The 18496-nt window shown below is 41.1% G+C and overlaps 2 protein-coding genes across 3 annotated transcripts in view; one reads left to right on the top strand and one right to left on the bottom strand.

The window, feature by feature from the left end:
• PAICS (phosphoribosylaminoimidazole carboxylase and phosphoribosylaminoimidazolesuccinocarboxamide synthase) overlaps positions 1-18496 on the bottom strand; it is a 58529-nt gene that overhangs the window by 35266 nt on the left and 4767 nt on the right. Inside the window, exons 2-6 of one of the 2 annotated variants that reach the window (XM_087724702.1) lie at positions 16547-16645; positions 14011-14388; positions 12411-12473; positions 12206-12304; positions 5451-5525 (exon numbers count right to left, since the gene is read on the bottom strand). In XM_087724702.1, the coding sequence (XP_087580828.1) occupies positions 5451-5525; positions 12206-12304; positions 12411-12473; positions 14011-14388; positions 16547-16645 (714 nt within the window). Of the gene's footprint in view, positions 1-5450; positions 5526-12205; positions 12305-12410; positions 12474-14010; positions 14488-16546; positions 16646-18496 lie in introns of both variants that reach the window. The other variant, XM_087724701.1, reaches the window with a different exon arrangement.
• PPAT (phosphoribosyl pyrophosphate amidotransferase) overlaps positions 1-18496 on the top strand; it is a 66954-nt gene that overhangs the window by 18809 nt on the left and 29649 nt on the right. The gene's annotated exons all lie outside the window — the stretch shown is intronic.

The raw sequence follows: 18496 nt of genomic DNA on the forward strand, positions 1-18496 counted from the left end.
TCTTAGCAACAGTAAAATTATCTTGGCAGTTTCTCTAGTATCTAGCAACTGGGCTGAGTCCTTCCGTTTCAAATCGATCATGTAGAGGCTTGAAGGCTGATACCTGATTTGGCTTGTTTTTAGTTTCTCCCTTTAGATTGATACTGTAGTTTTGAACTCAAGGACAGTGTTCATCTGAGGTTCAGGGCCAGAAAATGCCCATGAAAAAAAATACCACTTGTCTTTCTTTGGAAGAGACAGTTCTCATGTCTGCGACTCTTGTTCTTTCTTGACAATGGTTCAGCTTTCCTTGCTATCAATCCTTTTCCAGGCGAAATTTCCAAATGTTCCCAAATTGCAAACATTACAGCTGGAACAACTATTCCCCAGTTGCACAACATTGATGTAAACAGCCTTCTACATTGCATAATTGATTTCAGATGTTTTTGACACAGGATATACCACTTAATATTGTGCTTTTGTAACATACCAGATCTCCTTGAGTTAATACGAAGCCTGGTGGTTGTGTCAGTGCTTGATATAGTCATGGTATATAGATAGGAGGATTGGCTTAGGACAGTGATGGCAAACCTTTCTGTCCCCGCGTGCCGAAATTTTGTGTGTGTTGTGTGCGATAGCACATGTGTGCGTGCCCCACAATGCAATACAGTCCTCCCACTTACACCTGTGTCCCCCACTTCATGCGGGGGGGATTTGCCATCCCCAGGCACCGGAGGCTTTCCTCAAGCCTCTGGAAGGCCGGAAACATGCTCATTTCTAAACTCCGGAGGCTGGAAACACGGTCCATTTTTGACACCAGGAGACTTCAGGGAAGGCCTCCAGAGCCTGGGGAAGGCCATTTTTGTGCTCACAGAGGCTCAAGGAAAGCCTCTGGAGGTTTTCCTTGAGCCTCCGGAAGGTCAAAAACAGCCTCCCCCGGGCTCCTGAAGCCCCCTGGTGCCAAAATGGAGCGTGTGGGGGGGGCACTGCACCACCTCCGTACTCCCTCTGCCACCATGCATGCGCGCACAGCAGACCCAAAAATCAGCTGGGTGGTAGGAAGCACGCGCACATGCGATGGCTTGCATGCCCGCAGAGAAGGCTTTGTGTGCCCCCTGTAGCATGCGTGGCATAGGTTCGCCATCACAGGCTTAGGATACCATTCCATGTGGCCAGTGCTTCCTTCTGCCTAGAGAGGAATGGGCTATAACCTAGGACTCTCCAAAGATTGCTAAACCACTCACTGCCAGTATGGCTAAGAATGCCGGGCACTGAACCTCAAGAAAAGAGCCTTTTGTTATCCACCTCTAATTCTAGATGTCAATTTCAGCACTTGCGGGCCACTAAATAAATAATTTGCCTTCCCAAACTGCAGCTTGCTAAGAATTGTAGCAGGCATATACTGGAGCTTTCAGAAATTTGGAACAAACATTTCCTTGAGACGTCAGACAATGTGCGGTGTGAAGACATGATCACCTAGGTAGACATCAGCGGGGGATTACGTTGTTGTCATTTTTCTGAATGATTACTCATATGGCTGCTTAAATGATCACTTGTGCCATTCAGTGTACTATTTTTCAGATCAACAGATCAATGCTTCTCATTCATCCAGCTAACTCTCATGGACTACAAAGAGGTGGAGGCTTAGGTATTAAACAGGGTGACTCCGGAAGGCCAACCAATAGATCTCTGCAGACTCCAGGGCCACACCGAATCAGATTCAGGTGCATTCATGCATTAACCAGTCAATTGGGTTTGTGAATTCAGGCGAGCTGTTTATACCCAGGCTTGAAGATTGGGTAAAGGTAAAAGTTCGCACATATGTATTAGTCATTCCTGACTCTAGGGGGCGGTGCTCATCTCCATTTCAAAGCTGAAGAGCCAGCGCTGTCCAGAGCCATCTCTGTGGTCATCTGGCCGACATGACTAAACGCCAAAGGTGCACGGAACGTTGTTCCCTTCCAACCAAAAGTGCTTCCTATTTTTCTACTTGCATTTTTACGTGCTTTCAAACTGCTAGGTTGGCAGAAGCGGGGACAAGTAACGGGAGCTCATTCCGTTATGCGGCGCTAGGGATTCGAACCGCCGAACTACCGACCTTTCTGATAGACAAGCTCAGCGTCTTAGCCCCTGAGCCACCGTGTCCGTTGCTTGAAGATTAATGGAGTTTAAAACTAGCAATTTGCTATAGGTAGAAAGTGCTGTGCCAAACCCCTCATGGTCAGCATTTTGCTTCTAGGTATTTTATTTAATTTTTTTTAAAGGAAACAGTAAAGGTAAAAAAAGTCAGACTGAAGTTCTAATGTGATCTCCCTCTGATCTCCTTTAGCCCCATGCATGCAGCTGGGGTGGTGGGTGCATTGGTTTCAAAGTGGGGAGTTGATCCCTTGCGAATGATGCAACTTAAATGTTCCAAAGGGCGCAGTGGACTCACATCAGTAGAGGAATAGGCATTTCTCATTCTTGTGTAATGTGTATTAACATTTTTGCTACATTGCTCTATCCTTTTTCCATGATGAAATTTGAGATAGAGTTCTCAAGTGCTTTCACCCTGCTTTGGTTGCAGTTCTTTTGATATCAGCAATGCTGCGACATAGGATTTTTATGCCAGAATCTGACTACGAATCAGCAACACGATTATACAGGTAGTCCTCAATTTAACAATTCATTTAGTAACCACTCAAAGTTACAACATCACTGAAAAAAGTGACTTATGACCATTTTTCACACTTAACAGCCATTGCAGCATCCCCAAGGTCACATAATCAAAATTCAAATGCTTGGGAAGTGACTCATATTTATGACGAGTGCTGTGTCGCGGGGAGTCATGTGAATCGGATGAGCAAAGTCAGTGGGGAAGCTAGATTCACTTAAAAACTACACGGCTAACTTAACAACCCCTAATTTAAGTTGTTCATTTAACAACTGTGGCCAGAAAGCTTGTCAAACAGGACAAAAGAAGAATTGAAGAATTAAAAACTATTCATGTAAGGTAACTTTTGAGATCCATGGGTGGAAACCACAGCATTGCTGTGACAGGGAAGATACAATAGGCTTGGCCTGAAACTCTTGGTATTTCAGTAATTTTTCCACTTTCTTGTTTCCTTTTTTTCTGAAATGCTTCTTAAGCTCTTTTCAAGCAAAGGGAATGTGTTAAATTGAATTTTATGCCATTCGTCGTTTTCAGATAAATTTTATATTCCACGGATAATACATTTCACATACATTTCACAGAAAGAGATTCAATGGCAACATTTAACATGATACTTTACTGTTCGTGGTATCTTGTATCAGAATATTTCATTCCATTCATGTGATCTGATGATGTCTTTGATCTTTCACGGATGCTGTACTCTGTATTCCATCTATGGAGGCAAATCTACCTACTCTCTATAGAGCTTTTTTTATCGTACTTAATATGAATTATTTTGAGAGCTAGATGCTTGTCCTGTTCATAAGTGCTGAGGTTATGATTTTTCTGCAACGATAATTGCTTGGTTTATGGAGACATGAAAATTCACAGACTGTCCCCTTTTCTTCCATGCTTCCCAAATTCAGAAGCGTTTGCTTTAGATTAACCATCATTTGCTTTTATTCAGCACTTGTAAAGCTGATTAATGTGTCTTGTGACTTGTTCCATATAAACTTTGGAATCGGAAGCTTCTACAGTTTTTTTTTTCCCATGAAGGAAGGAAGGAAGGAAGAGAGAAATGTGCAAGAATGGAAAATGTTTAAGCTTAATGCATCCAGTGATACAATCTCTGTTGCACCAAAGAGCTTCGTTAGCTAAAAATAAATAAATCTAATCAATCCTCCGTGACAAGTAATTGTGACTCTCATTTTGTACACATGGAGAACTAAGCTAAAGGACAATCATTCACTTAAGGATTTCTAATAAGCAGTGCTACTGAAATACTCTCTAGGTCCGAGGTGGCGAAGCTATGGCGCCCATGCCAGAAGTGGCACCCAGAGCCATCTCTTGGGGCACGCAAACCATCACCTGTTGCTCTTCTGGGTTCCGGCGCATTGGCCAGTTGGTCTTCATGCTCGCGGGAACGCCGGAAACCAGAAGGTAATCTTCCCAGCCAGCCAGTCTTCCAGTTTCCGGTGTGCACATGCACACCTGCCAGCTGGTCTTTGCGCCCCCATACGCACCAGACACCGGTGCGACCGGTGGTCGATGTGAATGTGCATGCCAGAAACTGGAAAAGCAAATACCCATCGCGTGCATGCACACAGGGCTGCGGCTCTTCCAGTTTCCAGTGGTCCCATGCATGTGAAGTGGCCGGTGCGCCAGAACATGGAAGAGCCAACGGGCGATGGCTCGCTTGCCTGGAGAGATGGAAAAGGTTCGACAACGCTGGCCTAGGTGAATGCTGGTGTGTAAAACCATTGTGATGAAAAGGCCATACAAACTATTACACAAAGCTCTGGAAATGGAGTCTTTTTTCCATTTCCTTCCCTCTTAAGGCGGGGATGTCAAATTCACATCACAATGAGTTTGAGTATGGGTCACGTGACTTATCAGGACTTTCCCCCCCTTCACTAAATCAGGCGTGGACACGGCTAGTTCGTGATGCATCTGGCCAATGGGCCGGGAGTTTGACAGCCCAGCTCTAAGATAAACCCCTTTCTCAGTGGCCTTTAGAGGAGATTCCTCACTAGAGGAATTCCTCATGTGCAGATCGAGCAAAACATAAAACACTAGCTAGAAACAAGGGGACGGATTAGGAGAATGGAATGTGATGCCAGGATCCAATGGAATTTAAAACGGATAGATTTTTCTAGATTGCATTGATTTGCCAATCACTAAATGCGGCCAATAAAATCAAGGACAGGGAAATATTGCTCTTCTCCAGGAGAAAATAACAGCCTTTCATGTTCCTTCATCTTTCTCCAGACCACAGGTTTAAAAATGAAAGAGACATTAAGCACAGTTAATGAAAAACCATACTGCTTCTAATGAATTAGCACCTAATTCTCTGCTTATAATTCTAAGTAAGCCATGCTTTATCTGGGTGAAGTTTATACCAAACAAGAGTGTTTAAAATGAAGATAAAAGGCGTCAGATATGGCCAGTGTTCAAATCATCTCTTATCATAACTGCAGTTGCCACAAAGAATAACATCTTGAAATATTGGTATTGAAATTTAGAGGAATCTCTAAACGCTCTGAATCAGTTTAAATAATAATCTCAACAATGGTTTTTTGTGCAATATATACCTGTCACTACTATGTCTTAAAAAGCTTATCCATACCCAAAGCTTTAAATTTATGAAGCTCCCATATTGTCAATTAAGATATGTGTCTCTAATCTACAATTAAATTTCCATTTTTGTTTGAAGCTAATTTTGACTATTCCAAGATTTTAGCAAAAGAACAGACACAGAGGTAAACAAAGAAGAATTTTTAAAATATTTTCTTTTATAAAATTGTTACATACACCTTCATACCTTCAATGATTCACTTACCTATGTCAATTGGTTCTTGCTTTATGTGTGAGAACTCTGGAATCATATTGATGGAATTGTTGTCTTCCTGAATTACTGTAAATTTAAAGTAATTTTTTTAGAAAATGTAATTGACATATGAGTAAATTTCATGTTTAATATACATATTTCAATTTAAAAAGTTAGTTTGGAGCTAAAATATTCTCTACTAGTATTTTCCTGTGATTGTTCTAAACAATTCAAACATTTTTATTATAAACAAATGAATAGAATAGAATAGAATTAGTTGTTTATATTTATATGCTGAACACTATTCTGTAGTGAAGAATAACAGGAATTACTTAAAGGAAGGGTGCCATTCCCTTGAAGATGGCTGGTGGCAGCACTAACTACAAAGATGCTACACCAAAATGGGAAGCAGGTTGGAGGTTTGAGACTTCCAAGATTTCTTTTTTTAAAAAGTTTATTTATTTATTTATATATATTTTTACAAACTTCAATGTGTGAACAGTATGGCATCTAGGTGTCATACTTTTCTAATACAACTAAAACGAATAGCATTAGTCATAATTATTACTTTCAACCAATGTATATATCTCTAATAGTAATACATATTTATATAAAGTTGCAATTTCTCATTCAATTATTCCATGTTTTCTCTTTATTTATTGCTCTTATTTTATTATATAAAAGTGTATACACTAATATTCCCCTTTTCTCTTATTTCTATCTCTTATTCTAACTTTTAATCATGTCATCCTTTGTTAAAAAAACTCTTTCTATCCTACCTAACTCTTCTAACTCTAATAACCAGTTGCCTTCTAACGTCCAAGATTTCTTTCTATATGATTGACCCTACTGTTATCCATGCAACATGTTTTACAAATAAAACAATCCTAAATTGATACCAGACTGCAATGTAACAGTCATTTGTGCATTTGAAGAACGGACAAACAGATCCAGGAAATGATATGAAATACTTTGCCTGTTTTTCCGCATCCAAACCAAATCAGAACCAACTGTGTGCCACGTGACTTCGTAATGCCTATTTTACTTTTTTTGTAGATACTTAGTGTAAGCATGTGTCACATGATTAATAAGGTAAAAACGTTTCTGAGGTGCACCTGATTCCTATTAACATTTATATATGCATCCAATCATCTTGGCAATAATATAGAAATGGTTTGTCATTATTTCCTTCTGAGATTTTTCATCCTTCCCAGTCTATATCCTTGATAGTTACCCATTCCTGTGCTAGCCGGGAATGCTCAAGATCATTTAGACGCTGCCACAATTATGAATCCCATATTGCTAAAAAGCACATGAAGTCTTACTTGTTTCCCACATTCCACTTCTGTCCTTTAAATATGTGGGAAGTACGCATAGTTAGATTTAACAGTCTGGTGTATTGGCTGAAGGAATTTTATCAGAGGATGTGAAAAATGTTGCTTTCTGAAACGGATGGTCCTTAAAACCACAATTAGGACTGGAATCTCGGTCATTGAGTGAAGTGTCTCTTAAATGAGACATCCACAGCTACATGACTGCTCAATGACCTCAATCCCAGCATTTCCAGTTGTGGTTGTTAAGCAGTCTCACAGGACATTAAGTAGAGGGAAGGCATGGGAGACTCCCCCTAGCTGGCGGTAAGCAGATTGCAACCTTCCCTGCCAATTTTGCCGTTGGCTTTCTAGGGATGCCACCAGAGAAGATTGCAAATGGTGATCTCCCGGCGGCCCGCAGGGAGTTCGGCAACAATCCTAGATGTTTACATCCTAGATGTAAACAGGTTTGCCGAGCACCCAGATCACTCCCGCTGCGGCTGGGAGCCCATGTGCAACATTTGGAGGTACTTTACAAAATTATAACATATTCTTTCCGAGGCTGTTAATTTGAACCATCGTTAAGAAAATGGTTGTAAGCACAGGGCTACCTGCATTGTGTGATATTCATATGTATATTAAAATGTGCCCACACAGAACTAGGATTGGCTTAAGGATTCCCTGACATTTATTTTGAGGTTACTAGCTCAAGCAACTTTGCAGGCATTAACATAAAGAACAGTGAATGCATTGATCCTCTTATCTCGTATAACCACATTCGGGGTTGTTGTTGTTGGTTTTGGGTTTTTTTTGTCATTATGATGGCATTAAGAATTCTCTTAAGAACTGAAGTCAAGGATTTTTCTTTCTTTTTTTTTTAAACTAAATAATGTAATTATTCATTTTACTTTGCACACTACTGGGTCTTATTCCAGCAAAGTGGGGAGGAGGTCTGACCTTTAATATAATTGGTTTCTTGCTGTTCGGTGATGTGATCCTTGTGATAGATAATACAATCAAATACAGCAGAAGGGAGATCCGACCAAAGGGTGAAAGTCCAGGTTTGTGCTGGGGGACTCAGGGACTTTGTTATTTGACTGCAATTGCGTTTTAAGCTGTTAGATAATTGGCAAATATTAAGCAAGAAAATCTAATGGTAACATTCCGGTCAACATTCAACGTTGGTCTATTGATTTTTCTTCATGCTGATTTTCATATTAAAAGGGTTCCACCACAAAACCGCGGTAGACTAAAGTGCGCTCGACGAAAGCGCGTACGTGACGTCATCACAGCGCGACGAAAACAGCACGCTGTGAGCGGTAAACTTAAAATTAACGCGTAAATCTAAACCTAACCCCCCCAAACCTAACCCTAAGCCTAACCCTAAACCTATCCCTTAACCTAACGCTAAACCTAACGCTAAACCTAAACCTAACGCTTAACGTAACCCTAAACCTAACCCTTACCTTTATGTGAATCGGCTTGCTTTAAAAGCGCTTTTTAAAGCGCCCTTTTTTCTCCGCGGTCGTATTTGTCGTGCTGCTGATGACGTCAGGTACGCACTTTAATCGGGCGCGCTTTAGTGGACCGCGGTTTTGACGGGTCACGGTTTAAAAGGCATCCTTTAGGTTATTTTCTTACCTTAGGAAAGCAATACTGATTGTGTACTGTACGTGCTTTTTTAGCTTTTGAAATGTTAGCCCCCCTGATTGTTGTTATCAATTAAATGACCATTCGAACAGGAACAAAGCATGAAACTCATGCTTTTTTGGGGGGGGGGGATTGTTAGAGGAATAAGTTTCCTCTAATAATCTGCCGCCCTCTACTGGCCGAGGTATAGTAATATCATGTGGTGGTAGCATACGGCAGATGTTGGGAGTTGATGTTGATATAGGATTCTCTTAATTTTGAAATATTATTTTGGTTTTCAGTATGTAATAAAAAGTGAGAAAACCTATTAACCCAGGGGTTTCAAACACACGTCACGGCGGCATCACATGACATATCAGGATTCCCCCCCCTTCGCTAAACTGGGCATGGGCGTGGCCAGCATGTGATACATCCAGCCCATGGGCTGGGAGTTGGCCAGCCCTGCCATAACCAATGGATTTATATATGAAGTAATGACTTAGTAATGTCCAAAATTCATCTTATCAAAGCAGAAAAAGGAACATGAGTAGTCTTTGTCATATAGGTGAGACCACAATTTTGATTGTACGTTATGATCGTCACAAAGCAAGCAACTGCACTTAATTTTACCATCTTTTTTTTTGCATTAAATGAGCTTCACAATTATTAAGCAAATCTATTCTTTAGGAAGCATTTCCAGCAAAAACATAAATTACAGTCACAGGACCACAGGGCAAACAGCCAAAAACCTGAAATCCAGGTCATATGTCCCATTTTCATGGTTTGTTGAAATGTTGGTTATTCGGCAACCGGTCAAAAGTCAAGGACTATCTGTATTAGGCTAATGTGAACATTACCTATATTCCAACATTTCCTTCCTTCGTCTTTTATTTAGGTTTTGGGAGTGAAGGTGTCTTCCCTTTATGATGTTTTATTTATTACATAATAAAATAGATGCATCTCCATGTTGAACAGAATAAACTAGGCATACTAAAATTGGAGTATGGTTGACAGGTTGTGTGGATGATTGTTATAAAACTGTTGATTATCACTTTGTGCGCAAAATGCTGCACTGCCAGGTTTTTTTTTTAACACCAGGCCTCAGCAAAATTGTAAAATGAGTTTCTGTCACAAAGGCTTTTTGTAAGAGTCTGTCACTTGATGTCATTTTGTCAAGGTCTTTATCCATTACCACCATGATTATTTGTTGTGAAAGACTTTTACTTTATTTATCAAATTAAACAAGTACACAGAGAAAACCTAGAGATGTAAAAAAAAAAAAAGGCGTCAAAAGGGCTACAGATTACAATGAACTAAAGTTTCTTCAGAAAAAATTGCTATACTTAACTGCACAATAAAGATGGCAAGATTCTCCTTGGTAATGGAGTAAAGGCAGAATTACCTCAGATAGGTTAGTCCTCAACTTAAGAGCACAGCTGGGACCAGAATTCCTCTTGCTCAGCGCGGTGATGAAGTGAGTCACGCCCAAATTTACAACCTTTTTGCCATGCAAATCACTGTAGTTCTTAAGTGAATCACATAGTCATTAAGTGAATCTGGTTTCCCCGTGGACTTTGCTTGCTAGAGGCCAGCTAGGGAGTGACTTGGGATGTAGTTGTGAATACCGGTTGCCAAGCACCCAAATTTTGCTGACATGACTATGGTAATGCTGAAGTGATCATAAGCACGAGGATCGCTTGTAATTTACTTTTTTTCCAGCGTTATAACTTCGAACAGTAGCCAAAATGTGGCAAGTCGAGGATGATCAGTATCTTGTTTCGGCTCAACCTTTTCTGGTATGTGGATATCTGTTCCACTAGGTCCAGGTGGCACGCGGAGCCATTTGTCCGGGCACGCGAGACGTTGCCCTGTCAGTTGGCCAGCACGCAAGTGACTTCCGGTTTCCTCGTAGGGTCATTTTTCGTCCTCCGGAGCCTTCAGCGAAGCCTCCAGAAGGTACCTGAAGGCTCCGGAGAACTTAAACCAGCCCTATGAGCAAACCGGAAGTCCGTTCCCGAACTTCCGGTTTGCCTGTTGGGCCATTTTTTTGCACTCTGGAGGCTTCAGGGAAGCTCCTGAAGCCTCCGGAGGGCCTCTGGGGGGGCGGGGGAGGCTGTTTTCACCCTCCCCAGGCTCCTATAAAGCCTTGGAGCTTGGTGAGGGTGAAAAAAGCATGCGAAAAATGGGGGGAGCCTGTTATGTGCGCATGCGCATTGAGGTCACGCATTACATTATGGGTGTGGCACACCCACGCACGACCCCCCCCCTGCGCTCCCCCCGCTTATGGCACGTGAGCCAAAAAAGGTTCGCCATTGTTGCACGAGGTAGTTGGGAAGAACAAAATGAAGCCAAGTGGAAGGTTGAGAGTGATAGATATGTTCAGAAAAATCTATTTGCTACAAGCTGAATATGCATCTCTAGCTTTGGATGGTATTGCATTCTATGATATTGAAAACAATTTGCTGATTGTCTGGCTGAAACAGTTCATTACCTTTAATAAATCCTTGAGAACTGGTGAATTGCTAGATGGCTAATGGAGAGCTTAGTGCTGCCCCCAATTTCAGAAAGTAATAAAGATCCAGAGAACTACACTAAGCAGTTTAGCATCAATTCTTGGAAGGAGTCTGGGGCAGATCATTAAACAATGCAATACAATTATTAAAGCTCAGAGTGTAATTGTTAAAAGTGGAATTTGCTGGGCTAACTTTGCCTTGTTTTTTACATCCTTGGTAGCAGGGGTGGGTTTCTCGCCCTGTTCCAACCGGTTCGGTTGGAACGGGGCCGGTGGCGTCCTCGTGCATGCGCGCAGTGCACGCATGCGTACTAGCGTCTGCGCGACGCTCCAGCTGCTCCTGGACGATCGCGCAGGTGCTGTATGCGTCCTGCGCATGCGTGGAAGCACAGAATTCATCAAAACCGGGTAAGGACCGCGGGCGCGCGCGCCCTTCGCCATTCCCGGAAGTTACTTACTTCCGGGTTTGGCGACCAACCGGTTCGCAGGGACCGCCGCGAACCGGTTGAAACCCACCCCTGCTTGGTAGACTGGGAATTGCTATAAAGATAATTGATCTTGATTTCAAAGTATAGATTAAATGGCATGCCTGTTGCAAGGAACTGCTGCTAGTTTGAAAATACTGTACTCTGCCTCTGTTTCTCATCTTCCTCTAGTATGTATCTGGATCAGTGGTGAGATTTAAACATTTTTACTACTGGTTCTGTGGGCGTGGCTTGGTGAACGTGGTGTGGCTTGGTAGGCATGGCAGAGGAAGGTTACTGCAAAATCCCCATTCCCTCCCAATCAGCTGGGTCTCGGGAGGCAGAGAATAAATGGGGGCGGGACCAGTCAGAGGTGGTATTTACCGGTTCTCCAAACTACTCAAAATTTCCGCTTCCGGTTCTCCAGAACTGGTCAGAACCTGCTGAATACCACCTCTGATCTGGATGCCCCAAGATTAGGTCCTGCCTGATTATAAATTGAATTATCATCCAGCAGGGAGATACAGCTAAAAAAAATGTAAATGTGGTTTTAAGTTTCATTCGTAGAAGAGTAGCCAGCGTTAGAATTACATCAAGAGAAATTAACAGACTTTTGGTAATAATAATTCATCTGGACAGTTTCTCACCCTCTAAATTCTTGGGTTACTGGATTAAATAATACTAGCAGTCCAATATCAAATCCAGTTTTTCAGAAAAATACCCTTTTACTGGAAAGCTATCTGCTTTTGTTTGGATTTTTGCATGATGCCTTTCCCTATTCTTGATGCAGTGATATCTTATACAAATAATAATATATAAAAGGATGGAATGAAATTGCAGAACATTTACCTGAATCGATAATTTCCTCCTTTATATGCTCCCTCCTGAGTGTGGAATTGGGTTTTCCCAAGTGCCCAGAGTTATCTCTCTCTGCTGTGCTGCGTATCACTAAAACAACGAAAAGGAACATTATGTAAATGCTGGAATCATATTGTAAGAGTTTGGAATTTTAATAGTTTAATCAAAAAATTGATCACCAGCGTCTCATAGTCACCTGCATTTGGCATTTTCCTTGTATTAGTGTCTCCAGATGTGTTACTAATAAAGTTCTCTTCACCTGTAATTCAAAGCAATTCTGCATAAAATGTTACAGGTTACAGTCTTACAGCTGTAAAATTCTAATTCCTGTAAATGAATCTCAGTCCTTAACCAGCGAAGCCAAACACAATCCGTCAGCCTTAAATTGTATTTTGCTCGAGTACTCAAGAAGTGCATGCACACCGTTTAAACAATTCCAGACAAGAAACAAACACAATACATTAACCACATCACCCAGAAGAAGTCCATAATATTCTGTGGACTGCATTTATTATAGCGAATATCTTTGCAGATCTTAAGTGGCAGTGTAATAGAGAAGGTTACGTAGCTTAGCCTTCTTAGAATCCTATGTAAATGTCTTCCTAGCAGTGTTGACAAGCTCATGTCATCCTTGGGCAGCAAATCAACAGCTGTGCGAGCTAGAGATGATGTGGTCTGCAGGGTATCCAGTTAGAAAATGTTGAATAATAGCAATAGGACCTAGACTTCTATACTGCTTCATAGCGCTTTACAGCCCTCTCTAAGTGGTTTACAGCAGTGGTCTCCAACATTGGCAACTTTAAGACTTGTGGACTTAGCTTTGCTGGCTGAGGAACTCTGGCAGTTGAAGTCCACAAGTCTTAAAGTTGGCAATAGCAATAGCAGTTAGACGTATATACTGCTTCATAGGGCTTTCAGCCCTCTCTAAGCGGTTTACAGAGTCAGCATATTGCCCCCACAGTCTGGGTCCTCATTTCACCCACCTCAGAAGGATGGAAGACTGAGTCAACCCTGAGCCGGTGAGATTTGAACCACTGAACTGTAGATAACAGTCAGCTGAAGTGGCCTGCAGTACTGCACCCTAACCACTGCGCCACCTCGGCTCCAAGGTTGGAGACCACTGGTTTACAGAGTCAGTATATTTTCCCCAACGATGTGTGTCCTCATTTTACTGACTTTGGAAGGATGGAAGGCTGAGTCAACCTTGAGCCAGTCGGGATCGAACTCCAGGCTGTAGACAGTCTGCAATACTGCATTCTAACTACTGTGCCACCACAACTCCTAATTACTCCTCATCTGCTTTCAGAGCCCTACCCCTTTTCACCTGCATCGTAGAAAGGATACAGTGGTGGGATTCAAATAACAGCTGGTTCTCTGCCCTAAGGATTTCTCCCAACAACCAGTTCACCAAACTGCTCAGAAAGTTAACAACTGGATTCCACCACTGGAAAGGGACCATCTTTGAGCATACAACTGTGGCTTCCATCTTGGTTTGTTTTGTTTTTAAACACCCACAGATACCCCTTATTTCCTCACTATCTCACTGTATGTTATGGCAGCTATTATTTTCAACCCTCTCAAACACTTGACTTAATTCACTCAATGTCATCTTAATTAAAGCACCTGACCAACTGGATCACATAGCCATCTTTCTACAATAATGATTTTTTTCCCCTAGTTTTCTTTCTCCTCTTTTCCATAGTTCGAATTAAGCGGGGATTCTGTAAAATTGATGCCAATCATTTCTATGCAGATTTTGCTGCAAGGTTGATTTTAAAAAGTAACGCAGATTTTACCTCTTAGTTTTTTCTCTATTGTGGTCTTTATCCATTCTGTTGGTTTCTCACCATAGTCATTATGGCATCTGCTTGTTTTATCTGCATTGTGTCCCAAAATAGCATCCAACTCTCTGAAAAACTTCATAGTTTTGCTTGCGTTGCCCGAGTATTGGGCATCTTTAACACTCTTATATTCATGCTTTAGATTTTTATATTTTGTTCTGCATTGCTTCCAGTCTCGGTCAATTCCAAATTTTTGTAGTCTGGCAGCAACGTGTTCAAATATCCTTTTGTTTCTCACTGTTCCTTCCAGTTGTTGCTGAATGCTCTTTTCCGACCAGACCCGTATTAGAGCTCTGACTTCATTAACAGTCCAATGCTTTCCTCCTTCGTTTGCTACAGAAGGAATGAAGGGGAGATTTTTGGAAGCATCTAATACTGTGGTTGGATTACCTGCATCAGGTAGGACAGGAGAAAGACACAGATATGTATTACCTGCATTGGGTAGGGTGGAGGGGGTCAGGATCAGGTAGAGATAGCAAGAAAGAGAATGAGTGGTTAACTATTTTTCTTCTCCAGGAACAAAATAAAACTCAAAATGGATAGTATCAGTAAAATACAAAATTGTTTTTATACCTTCTCTTGTAAAGTTAATATGCCAGGCAACAATTTTTTGGGGGGGGAATCTATATATATGTCTGTGTATGTGTGTTGCAATTGTGCTGATATATAAATAAAGGGAGACTACTATAGATCTATTTCAAGCTATTTAGCTCTCATCAGCTAGCCATACCCTTACTGGGAATCAAACCTGGGCTGTATTACATATTAGGCAGTTATATTAGCCACTAAGCCACAGGCTCTCCTCCTTTATCAGCTAGGCCAGGGAAACAGGTATGAATTGTGTCACAACCCCTGGTATGCCCAAATATGGGAGGGAGCATACTGCTTCCCTTTTCTGTCTATCGGCTCACTCACTGCCGAAAGCCTTTTTTTAAAATGTTGCTTTGTTACATTTGTGTTGCAATTGTGCTGATAAATAAATAAAGGGAGACTAGTATAGATCTATTTCAAGCTATTTAGCTCTCATCAGCTAGCCATTCCCTTAGTGGGAATCGAACCTGGGCTGTATTACATATTAGGCAGTTATATTAGCCACTAAGCCATACCAGGGGTTGTGACACAGAATACACACACACACACACACACACACACACACACACACACACACACACACACACACATATATCACAGAAAAGAAAACACCAGAGCCACAAAACCTGGGAGGAGTCATGTGACTGGGTGGGAGGGAGTGATGTTGAGTTGGCCACATACACACAGGTTTTGAAGCTCCCAGTGTTTTCTTTTCTGTGGGAAATGAGTCCAAATGGCTCTTCAGGTGTTTAAGGTTGCAGGCCCCTGGTATGGGAAATGATCTTGAGGAATGAGGGGAAGAGCTGGCCACCAGACAAGAGACCATTGCAGAAGTGTATGTCGTTTTCCCCTAATATAATAACCTCCTTAAATCTTTAATGTTGCTACCCGTCTCAGGAAAACAAAGTAATTCTACTACTGTATTATACATGTGTGTCCCCCCCCCCCCCATAAATCTGAAGTATTAACAAGGGCTGCTAAATTAGCTAACTATACTGGTACCATGCACACTTAAGCCAATCAATATCTCAGCCAGTGACATCAATTTTCATAGCCTCAAATGCCTGAATTGTCTCGACATAAGTTTCTTGATTCCTCAGCTTTTGATTACCTCAGTGTTTTACCAGCTTTTATTCACCCACCTCTATAGACTAAGAGGAAAGAGGTTCAGGATAGCCACACACCTAACATCTCTCGGACTATGTCCACCGGGTTAGAAGTTGATAGGTTTAATTCAGCAAGATTCTGTCCATTAAGTATGGGCAATTAAAGGATGAAATTTGATTGGATTTTGCTCTGTTGTCTCTAAACGAGCTTCTCAGTTGGGCAGGGACACACAAAACATTTTCTAATACATTTTCTCTGAAGGCAATAATTAAGAAATAGGTGCTAATCAGAGGTGGAATTTAGCCGGTTCAGACTGGTTTGCCAGAACCGGTTGTGAAAATCGTGGATGGGCCCACCCACCCATCCTGGCTCTATGTCGGGCCTGTTTAGGGACGTTTTCAAGCCACGCGCCTATGTGCAAGCCTCATGTGTGATCAAAATACATTCACGGAAGGCCTAGGGCAGGTGTGTATGGGGCGTTCACATTTGTGAACCAGTAGGGAAAGTAAGTGAATACCACTTCTGGTGTTAATAATCTTGCATTTTATATTTCCTAACAAACCTTTGCAATATGTATGTGACCTATACAAGTTTATTTGTGGAGGAGGTTGTGACAAATGGTATGCACAACCATGCACTCAAAACTCCCATATTGGATTTGTGTGTGTGTGTGTGTGTGTTTTAGTCCTCTACTTGCGCCCTCCAACAACCTCCAATATTATGGTCATGCCACTAAAACAGTAAAAAGGAAAACAATCCATTTCACCCCCTCTCACATGCTGCCTTTCATTACCTAGCTCAATAGGCCTACAATGGGAAATAAACAGCAATGGATTGGTAGAAGCCTCTTCTCCTTCTTCTTCTTCTTCTTCCAATGTAATTGAGACTTCGCCTGGAATTATAAAGAAGAAAATATGTGTAGGTAGGGAGGGCATAGAGTGTTATATTGAAAAACACCTGATTCTATGCTACTACATATCCATCTTGGGAATGGAAAAGGCTTGATTAAAAACCACAAAATTTAACATAGCCATAAAATTGTCCTGAAGCATGAACTCTTGTAACGTCAAGGAGTACATTTGATAAACTCGGCTAGAATAAATCATGTTTAAGCCACTCAGAACTGAAAATAAAAGAGAAGAGGCATAAATAATATATGTTATTTCTGTACATTTGTGTGTACAGTGTGAAAATAAGATGGAAGCATGAACAAAACTCTACTCGTACAACAGAATGTAAGAGAGACACATTGCCAGACAAGTTGGTGTAAATCAGTGGTAGTCAACCTGGTCCCTACCGCCCACTAGTGGGCGTTCCAGTTTTCGTGGTGGGCAGTCGGGGTTTGCTGTAACTCTGCTTTATAAATTTTATAAAGTAAAGTTACTTCCCTACTTTATAAATCACCATTACTGTGGAACTGGTGGGCGGTTAGAAAATTTTACTACTAACAGAGATACAAAAGTGGGCGGTAGGTATAAAAAGGTTGACTACCCCTGCTCTAAATAAAAGAATAGCATCTCCTTACTTTACTATCCCTTCTGCACTATAAACAAATTAAGTTTTAAATTAATTGCTTGAATAGGTCCAGCTTTTAATTGAAGTGATTTGGAACTGCAGCATTTAGTTCCCAGTCTACAAACATTTTAAAACTGCTTAAAGTTAGCCTGAGGTAAGGATTATATCCAAGAAACTGTCATTAGAATAATGGTAGAGCCATTAGCTCTTTCTGCAGATTGGACTTGGGGTAACTTTATTATATGCTACAAAGTGAGAAGCCATTCAAGTCATACCTGAGAAGTAATCATATTATTTCAGCTTTTAATTAAACAGAAATGTGATGAAGTAAAGTCTAGCTTTTATGAACAGCACCCAATTACTTTTTTTGGGGGGGGGGATGGTTCCCACATGCTACATAGCCCCAAAAATGTTTCTCATCCTTGATTTAAACTGGTTATTCTAAGCAGAGTTGACTTCTCTGAATTATAGGATGTCCCAGCAGTGCTACTGCCATATCTTTTGAATTCCCATTCAATTATAAAGGCTTAACATTTATTTACAAAGTAGTTGATAACCTGACATTGCCCGTGTATTTATTTATAGGGAGAAAATGTCCAGACCAAACATAATTTTTAATGTTGGATTTTCCTCCTTACCCTTGTGGAGTACTTTGAAGCCATTAACCATGGCAACTCCTACTGCGCTGTATAGTAGACGCCATTTTAAGGCACAATAGGCTGTATCTTAACAGAATACACACCCCGGGGGGCGTTAGGGGTGTCTTACCCCCCACAGTATTTTTTTCCAGAGAGTAAGTCATCTGTGTACCAAGTTTGGTTGAAATTGCTCCAGGTGTTCCAGAGTTATGCTGGAACATATACACACACAGACAGCTATTATAGATAGATAGATAGATAGATAGATAGATAGATAGATAGATAGATAGATAGATAGATAGATAGATAGATAGATAGATAGATGATAGATAGATAGATAGATAGATAGATAGATAGATAGATAGATAGATAGATAGATAGATAGATAGATAGAAGAAAGGAGGAGGAGGAGGAAGATGATGATGTATAGACAGTATAAAACTGGAAACCTGAGTTAAATGCTTCCATCAGAAATATTGATATTTTTCCATCTAGGAACTCTAACACAACAATTTAAGACTCTTATAAACTCCAAAATTGGAGCTGCCACATTTTCTGAATCAAATCCAAACTACAATTCCTTTTTACTT

This window comes from Thamnophis sirtalis, unplaced genomic scaffold (assembly GCF_051295495.1).
Source record: "Thamnophis sirtalis isolate CommonGarterSnake01/CBP01778 unplaced genomic scaffold, rThaSir2_p1.2 scaffold_10, whole genome shotgun sequence".
NCBI classification, from domain to species: Eukaryota; Metazoa; Chordata; class Lepidosauria; order Squamata; family Natricidae; genus Thamnophis; species Thamnophis sirtalis.